At 46.5% G+C, this 9,494-nt stretch overlaps 1 protein-coding gene across 1 annotated transcript; it reads left to right on the top strand.

Moving 5' to 3' along the window:
- Positions 1-8,246: 8,246 nt before the first annotated feature.
- Positions 8,247-9,344, top strand: LOC124707927 (BTB/POZ and MATH domain-containing protein 2-like). Its single transcript, XM_047239611.1, has one exon. The coding sequence runs from the start codon at positions 8,247-8,249 to the stop codon at positions 9,342-9,344; it is 1,098 nt and encodes a 365-aa protein (XP_047095567.1).
- The last annotated feature ends 150 nt before the right edge of the window (positions 9,345-9,494 follow it).

The raw sequence follows: 9,494 nt of genomic DNA, 5'->3' as shown, positions 1-9,494 counted from the left end.
TTGTTTGAATAAAATGGATCCTAGCATTCACTTTGTGGGAGAGAGACATGCTCCGTTGTTGCATATGGACAAATATGTCCTTAGGCTTTACTCATAATGTTCAAGGCGAAGTTTCTTCTTCGTTAAATTGTTATATGGTTGGAATTGGAAAATGCTACATGTAGTAATTCTAAAATGTCTTGGATAATGTGATACTTGGCAATTGTTGTGCTCATGTTTAAGCTCTTGCATCATATACTTTGCACCCATTAATGAAGAAATACATAGAGCCTGCTAAAATTTGGTTTGCATATTTGGTCTCTCTAAGGTCTAGATAATTCTAGTATTGAGTTTTGAACAACAAGGAAGACGGTGTAGAGTCTTATAATGTTTACAATATGTCTTTTATGTGAGTTTTGCTGCACCGGTTCATCCTTGAGTTTGCTTCAAATAACCTTGCTAGCCTAAACCTTGTATCGAGAGGGAATACTTCTCATGCATCCAAAATCTTTGAGCCAACCACTATGCCAATTGTGTCCACCATACCTACCTACTACATGGTATTTCTCCGTCATTCCAAAGTAAATTGCTTGAGTGCTACCTTTAAAATTCCATCACTCGCCTTTGCAATATATAGCTCATGGGACAAAATAGCCTTAAAAACTATTGTAGTATTGAATATGTACTTATGCACTTTATCTCTTATTAAGTTGCTTGTTGTGCGATAACCATGCTTCTGGGGACGCCATCAACTATTCTTTGCTTAATATCATGTGAGTTGCTATGCATGTTCGTCTTGTCTGAAGTAAGGGAGATCTACCACCTTAATGGTTGGAGCATGCATATTGTTAGAGAAGAACATTGGGCCGCTAACTAAAGCCATGAATCATGGTGGAAGTTTCAGCTTTGGACATATATCCTCAATCTCATATGAGAATAATAATTGTTGCTACATGCTTATGCATTAAAGAGGAGTCCATTATCTCGTTGTCCATGTTGTCCCGGTATGGATGTCTAAGTTGAGAATAATCAAAAGCGAGAAATCCAAAATGCGAGCTTTCTCCTTAGACCTTTGTACAGGCGGCATGGAGGTACCCCTTTGTGACACTTGGTTGAAACATGTGCATTGCGATGATCCGGTAGTCCAAGCTAAGTAGGACAAGGTGCGGGCACTATTAGTATACTATGCATGAGACTTGCAACTTGTAAGATATAATTTACATAACTCATATGCTTTATTACTACCGTTGACAAAATTGTTTCATGTTTTCAAAATAAAAGCTCTAGCACAAATACAACGAATCGATGCTTTCCTCTTTGAAGGACCTTTCTTTTACTTTTATTGCTGAGTCAGTTCACCTATCTCTCTCCACCTCAAGAAGCAAACACTTGTGTGAACTCGTGCATTGATTCCTACATACTTGCATATTGCACTTGTTATATTACTCTATGTTGACAATATCCATGAGATATACATGTTATAAGTTGAAAGCAACCGCTGAAACTTAATCTTCCTTTGTGTTGCTTCAATACCTTTACTTTGATTTATTGCTTTATGAGTTAACTCTTATGCAAGACTTATTGATGCTTGTCTTGAAGTACTATTCATGAAAAGTCTTTGCTCTATGATTCACTTGTTTACTCGTGTCATTACCATTGTTTTGATCGCTGCATTCATTACATATGTTTACAAATAGTATGATCAAGATTATGATGACATGTCACTTCAGAAATTATCTTTCTTATCGTTTTACCTGCTCGGGACGAGCAGAACTAAGCTTGGGGATGCTGATACGTCTCCAACGTATCGATAATTTCTTATGTTCCATGCTACTTTATTGATGATACCTACATGTTTTATACACATTATATGTCGTATTTACGCATTTTTTGGAACTAACCTATTAACAAGATGCCGAAGAGCTGGTTGCTGTTTTCTGCTGTTTTTGGTTTCAGAAATCCTAGTAAGGAAATATTCTCGGAATTGGACGAAATCAACGCCCAGGGTCCTATTTTTGCACGAAGCTTCCAGAAGCGTGAAGAGGGAACGAAGTGGGGCCACGAGGCGGCGACACGCTAGGGCGGCGCGGCCTGGGCCTGGGCCGCGCCGGCCTGTTGTGCCGCCACCTCGTGTGGCCCCCCGCGTTGCCCTTTCGCCTACTTAAAGCCTCCGTCGCGAAACCCCCAGTACCGAGAGCCACGATACGGAAAACCTTCCAGAGACGCCGCCGCGAATCCCATCTCGGGGGATTCAGGAGATCGCCTCCGGCACCCTGCCGGAGAGGGGATTCATCTCCCGGAGGACTCTTCATCGCCATGATCGCCTCCGGAGTGATGAGTGAGTAGTTCACCCCTGGACTATGGGTCCATAGCAGTAGCTAGATGGTCCTCTTCTCCTCATGTGCTTCATTGTTGGATCTTGTGAGCTGCCTAACATGATCAAGATCATCTATCTGTAATACTATATGTTGTGTTTGTCGGGATCCGATGAATAGAGAATACTATGTTATGGTGATTATCAATCTATTACTTATGTGTTGTTTATGATCTTGCATGCTCTCCGTTATTAGTAGAGGCTCTGGCCAAGTTTTTACTCTTAACTCCAAGAGGGAGTATTTATGCTCGATAGTGGGTTCATGCCTTCATTGACACCGGGACGGTGACGAAAGTTCTAAGGTTGTGTTGTGCTGTTGCCACTAGGGATAAAACATTGATTCTATGTCTAAGGATGTAGTTGTCGATTACATTACGCACCATACTTAATGCAATTGTCCGTTGCTTTGCAACTTAATACTGGAAGGGGTTTGGATGATAACCTGAAGGTGGACTTTTTAGGCATAGATGCAGTTGGATGGCGGTCTATGTACTTTGTCGTAATGCCCAATTAGATCTCACTATATTTATCATATCATGTATATGCATTGTTATGCCCTTTTCTATTTGTCAATTGCCCCACTGTAATTTGTTCACCCAACATGCTTTTATCTTATGGGAGAGACACCTCTAGTGAACTGTGGACCCTGGTCCTATTCTTTACATCGCATACAATCTACTCGCAATACTTGTTTTACTCGTTTTCTTGCAAACAATCATCTTCCACACAATACGGTTAATCCTTTGTTACAGCAAGCTCGGTGAGATTGACAACCTCACCGTTTCGTTGGGGCAAAGTATTTTGGTTGTGTTGTGCGGGTTCCACGTTGGCGCCGGAATCCCTGGTGTTGCGCCGCATCACATTTCGCCACCATCAACCTTCAATGTGCTTCTTGGCTCCTCCTGGTTCGATAAACCTTGGTTTCTTTCTGAGGGAAAACTTGCTGCTGTGCGCATCATACCTTCCTCTTGGGGTTCCCAACGAACATGTGAGTTACACGCCATCATACACTGATAAGTTCATCTACTGCAATCTTGCTCTGTTTACTTACTGCAAGCTTTGTTCTCTTTAATTACTGCAAACATCTCGTTCTACTCGATACGTCTAATCTTTTGTGTTCAGCAAAACCGGTGAGATTTACAATCTCACTGTAAGTTGGGGCAAAGTATTTTGGTTGTGTTGTGCAAGTTCGACGTTGTTCCTGACACCGGTGGTGCGTCCTGCCAATAGTCAGCCATCAACACCTTCAGAAGTCACCCCTTTCGTACCTTCCTCTTGGGGTTCCCCAACGGTGTGCAATCTGCGCTCATCATTGGACGCCTGGAGGGCCCACACCACCCCATGGTGCGGCCAGGGGCCAGGCCGCGCCAAGGCCTGGTGTGGCCGCCCTATGGCGCCTCTTCGTCTCTCCTCTGGGCTCCCTCTTCGTTAGGGTAAAATAAGACTTCGACTTCTGTTTCGTCCAATTCGAGAATATTTCCTGTATAACTTTTCTGAAATACAAAACAATAGAAAACAGAAACTGACACCGTGGCATCTTGTCAATAGGTTAGTGCCCGAAAATGTATAAAAGTGCAACGAAGTGCAAACAAAACAAGTAGAAATTGATGTAAAACAAGCATGGAGCATCAAAAATTATAGATATGTTTGCAACGTATCAGTCAGCGTTTGCTACCTCGCAGTGGGAGATGGAACATGCGCTGGCGCTCCAACTTGGGTCGGGTCAGACAGTGGCCACCACGGAAGAAACCAAGAATGAAGTCGTTGAGTCCTGCATCAGCTCCCTGTAGGCTGTAGTGGTGACTCCATCCCTGGCGGTTCACACTACAACATGACACGCATGCCCTGGTGTTTTTAAACACTGAGGCATGCCCGTAATCGATGTGCTCGTGCTAGCCCTGCAAAATAAGCCGCGAGGGATAACTGTTTCGGCAAAACTAAAGAGTCAACACTTTTTTTCACAAGGCGCATTGGGATACATCAAGCTAGCGCTGGCATGGTAGGTTCTGGTGAACGCCATCCAACAATGACTAGTGGTGCATGGTAGGTGCTAAACATAACTCTTAACAATGACGCCCAAAATCTGTCTCGTAAGGTATCTATCGAACATCCCATCGCCGTCTGGTCAAAGGCATGATCGTTACTTGCTGAGGAGTGGGACTGCGTAAGCCCGGGGTCCTTGCTTGCTTGATCTTCAGACGGAGCTCCAGGGACGGCACGGACAAGGTGTCATGCACCGCTGCCGAGATGCGCGCGACATCCACAAAGCACTGTATAAAGCGAGACCAAACACGTTAAATAGATAGGGAAGAGACGCATTCAACGGTGCCAAGAAGAGGAGAAATGGTGGAGCACATCGATGGTAACCTCCACTCTTCTATGACGGTGTCAGACACAAATGCGAGCAACATAAAGAGAACTAGTCTGTCTGTCCTTTCTGGCGTGGACAGAGGGGGTGCTAGAGGAGTGTGGTGGCGAAGGGAAAGAACGTGAGGTGGTCTGTGGCATTAAATAGAGGCGGTGTGTGTCCATGGTGCTCGGCGAGACCGAGGTACCGGTGTCATGTAAGTTGAGCTAATAAGGTCAGAGAGGAGGAGAAATCACCGCTAACCGCTTAGAAAGTAATCGAACCTTACCAAACCACGTTGTGCGGCCAAAAAATAAACAGACAAAAGTACTATAGAAGGATCGAAGGAAGCTACTAACGGGACTAGCCCATACACCAAATGCATGGTATGCGACCAATCCTATACACCAACTAGGTCTGCTTAGAGCAGGTCTAACAGGCCCCGTATAACCCGCCCACCCCGTAAAATTCCGGCGACATACGGGGCCGGCAGGCGCGGTTTGGGCCGTCTAGCAGGCCCCGTATTCGGGCCGCCCCGTTTCGGCGGAATACGGGGCCCAGGAAATCGGCCCCGTCGCCCCGTACATATAGTGGGCGCAGGTGCGAGTGAGGGTTAACCCCTCACTCGCAACCCTAGCTCCGCCGCGCGCCGCCGCCTCCTCCTCCTGCTCCGGCGAGCAATTAGCCGCTCCCCCGCGCCGCATTCCACCCCCAAGCTAGGATGGACTCCCGCCGCCGCGATAGGGCCTCGCCGGCGAGCGGATCGAAGCGATCCCGCTCGCCGGACACCGTAGAGGAAGCGTGGGCGCTGAAGTGCAAGTACTCCGCCGCCGGGAGCCGTCGCACGGCCTGCAAGTACGCCGGCGCGCGGTACGTGCCGGAGCCGCTCCGGGAGTACGCCGCCGGTGGGCGGTGGTACAAGCAGGACCCGCCGCTCAAGCCGATGAGCGGCGAAGCGTTCGAGAAGTGGCTCGCCGAGTGGCACCGCGACCGCGCGTCCAAGGCGGCATGGGCGGCGACGATCGGCAGCACCAGCGGCGGAGGAAGCGGAGGCGGCGAGGAGGAAGAGGAGGCGGCGGAAGAGGAGGCGGCCTACCGCCGTGCGCTCGCCTTATCCGAGGCGGATGCCGCCGAGAAAGCTCGGGCGGAGGCAGAGGAGGAGGCGGCGGCCATCGCTCAGGTCCAGGAGTTCGAGGCGCGGCAGGCGCGGGAGGCGCGGGAGGAGGCGGCGAGGATCGCCTTCATCCCCTACGTCATCCTTGATGACTAGACGTAGGTTTGCTTAGTTATGATCCGTAGTATGATCAATATGTATGTATGATCCCTAGTATGATCAATGAAGATGAACTTCCGGGGTTTTTATTTTTGAAAATACGGGGCGAAATACGGGGTCTGCTAGACGGAATGGCTCGAAATGTTGCAGTTTTTCGATACGGGGCGAAAAAAGAGACTTATACGGGGCAGCGAAATACGGGGCCTGTTAGACATGCTCTTACCAACCATCGCACAACCGTCGTCGGGTATTGGGCCTAGTCCATTCTCACTTTTTCTTTTTTCTTTTTTTGTTCCTGTTTCTATTTTTTCTTTTTGTTTGTTTTTCGTTACTTTTTTATTTCCTTTCCTTGTGTTTCTTTTTTTCCTTTTGTCTAAATTTGAAAAAAATAAAACTATTCAAATTTGAAAATGTTTAAATTTTAAAAGCTTTGTAATTTTAAAAATTAAAATTTAAAATTCGAATTCGAAAAATGCTCATATTCGAAAATAATAAGTCTTTGAATTTTTTTTCTAAATTTTAGAAAATGTTAAAATTTAAATATGTTCATATTTGAAAAATATTTAAATTTTAAAAAGTTAAGGTTTAAAAAAGTTCAGTATAAAAAAATGAAATTTTAAAAAACGCAAAACGAAAAATAAGAAAAGAAACAATAGAAAAGGGAAATAATAGAAAGAAAAGCATCGCTGGGCCGACCCAACCCCCAACCTAGGGTGTGCAGCCTCGTCGCCAGCTTTCAAGCTGATAATGACGAAATCGTTAAAAAAAGGCCGACCTTCGCGAAGGGAAGACAACTCGCTCCGCACGCGACAAGTGGCACGATGTGGTGCCAGAAAATCCCTGGGAAGTGGTCTCCCTGCTCGCCACGTGTCGCAAGGGGAAGCAAGGTGGGGATGGGGGAGGAGAGAGAAGACTGGGTTGTGTCAGTTTTTCCCTTTTTCTTCTAGATTCGTTTTTTTCAAAATGAAATATCTTGAGAACCGTAAGTCCAAATTGCGAACCGTTTTCACTTTTGAGATCCTCGCGTCGAGATCTTCAAAACTAGATCCCATGTTGATAGGTTTGGAGATACTTTTTTTCGTACTTCCAATAATATTATGATTGTACCTGTGGTGTGTACCTAACTGTACTCGTGTTTCAACTGATAAGTACTTCTGTTTTTAGTGTATTTGGTGCAATTTTTCCTTTACTCGCTAATCGTACTTGCTGTGTGCGGGATCGTACACTGTACTTACGCGCGACTTGTACCGCTCGTGTGCGCCAACTGTACTTACGTACATGTACTTGCTCGTGTTCACGACTGTACCTGCTCGTATGCGCGTTTGTACCTGCTCGTGTGCGTGACTGTACTTGTACTCGCTCGTGTGTTCTCTCTGTACTCGTATGTTGTGCGTGACTCATACCTCCTCGTGTCGTGATTGTACTTATACTCGCCCCGTGTGTGCTAGCTCATACTCGTCTATTATGCTGCGGCATCGTACCTGCTCGTGTGCGTGACTGTACCTGCTCGTGTGCGCGACCGTACTTGTACTCGCCCGTGTATGCAAATGTACTCGTATGTCATACGCAACTGTACTTGTGTGTTTGTACACAACTATACTCGCGTTGCGTACGTAATTAAATTGTGCTCGTGCTTTTTATACGTACTTGTACTTGCATATTATACGTAGATGTATTTGTCTCTGAAATATAACGGTACTAGATGGACCGATGCATGTTATGGATGGATAGCTATCTAGCTGATGGGTGCCTTGGCTCGTGCACGTACTCATGCATGTGCGGATGCCGTATTCGCGTCTCGCGATGCCGGAGCGCGCGGCTGTGCTGGTGTACTCGATCGGTCACGGGCGCGCGGCTCGTTTGCGGTCTCGCTGAGATGGACCCCGTCGTGGGCACGTCGCGCGGATGACTCTTCAGCTGACACGCGTCGGACGCTCGTGCGTTACGCGGGGTGGTGTTTCCTTTCATAAAGGTTGGTCTCTAGCTAGTGGTACGATGATAATGATCTTAACTTTAAAAGAAAAGAAGCTTTCAAGATGATAACGCTGCTGGACTTTTCTTTTGATTAAAAGCCCGGAGGTTGCCATATGCAAAAGAAAAAAAAAATCACCTTCGTCTCCTCGTGAAGGTAGTTAGGTTCGTAAATATCATCATACGTACCGACCCAAAGATCTAGACCGAGGTTGTTATAGGATACAATTTCCGTTTGATTTTATTGATCGGCTCTCAAACAGATCAATCTAACTCCCCAAGCTACCTATTCCACCACCAGAATGTCAGAGGTCTGCAATCTTTCTGCTGCCATTGTAGCTGGATCTGAGGAAAGTTCGTATGTGATCAAGGTAGATGGGTACTCAAGTATCAAGGAGCGAATCAAGCATGGCGAGTACGTGAAATCTATCCCATTTACAGTCGGAGGTCACAACTGGATTGTGAGGTATTACCCGAACGGTTGCCCCGCTGAAAATCTTCCCAATTCTATATCTGTTTTTCTTGTTCTTGATTCAGTCATGGCCAAGGATGTGAAAGCGAAAGTTAGATTTAGCCTACTCGACAAGGATGGGGAAGCAGTGGCGTCACACAGCCGTACCACAGATGAAAACATCTTCCCTACCAAAGATTCAACTTGGGGTGTCCGTGATTTTATAAAGAAGGCTGATCTTGAGAGTTCAGTTCATCTAAGAGATGATAGTTTCAGCATCAGATGCGATGTTACCGTCGTGAGGCGTATCCACAAAGGCAGTCGGTCTGTTTGGGTTCCTCCGAGCGACTTGCATCTGCATCTCGGCGACCTCCTAAAGAGCGCAGATGGAGTGGACGTGACCTTTCATGTCGGCGGGCAGACTTTCTCGGCTCATAGGTCCGTGCTTGCCGCCCGGTCATCCGTCTTCAGAGCAGAGCTCTTCGGCGCCATGAAGGAGAATGCCGGCGGTCCAATTGAGATCAGCGACATGGAAAGTGATGTGTTCAAGTCCCTGCTGCACTTCATATACACCGACTCACTCCTTGTTCATGAGACGACTCCTGGAGGTGATGCGCAAAGCAACGGCGCGATGGCTGGCCATCTACTGGTGGCGGCGGACAGGTACAACATCGAGAGGCTGAAGCTGATATGCGAGGAGAGGTTGTGCGACCTAATCGACAATGACATTGTGGCGACCACTTTAGCTCTAGCTGAGCAGCATGGCTTCCATAGAATCAAGCAAAGTTGTTTCGAGTTCCTCGCTTCTCCTTCCAATCTGGAGGCCATGATGGCAAGTGATGGCTACGAGCATCTCAAAAGAAGCTGCCCGTCTGTTCTCAAGGAGCTGGCTGCTAGCTTCCTGCCGGCCGAGCTGAAAGCAGTCAAAGATATTATCATGACAGTTTAGTAGTGTGGCTAATGGTCAGAAATTCAATTTGGCTCCTGGGTGCGTATGCTCCCTCTACCAAAAATCTTATTTCGAAGTGTCAAAAAAATTTGGCAAATTTTTTTACATGTACATGTTCATAATATATGTGTGTTCGTCAAGTTTCAAGAA

This window comes from Lolium rigidum, chromosome 4 (genome assembly GCF_022539505.1).
Source record: "Lolium rigidum isolate FL_2022 chromosome 4, APGP_CSIRO_Lrig_0.1, whole genome shotgun sequence".
Lineage (NCBI taxonomy): Eukaryota > Viridiplantae > Streptophyta > Magnoliopsida > Poales > Poaceae > Lolium > Lolium rigidum.
This window is presented reverse-complemented; position numbering and strand designations above follow the sequence as displayed.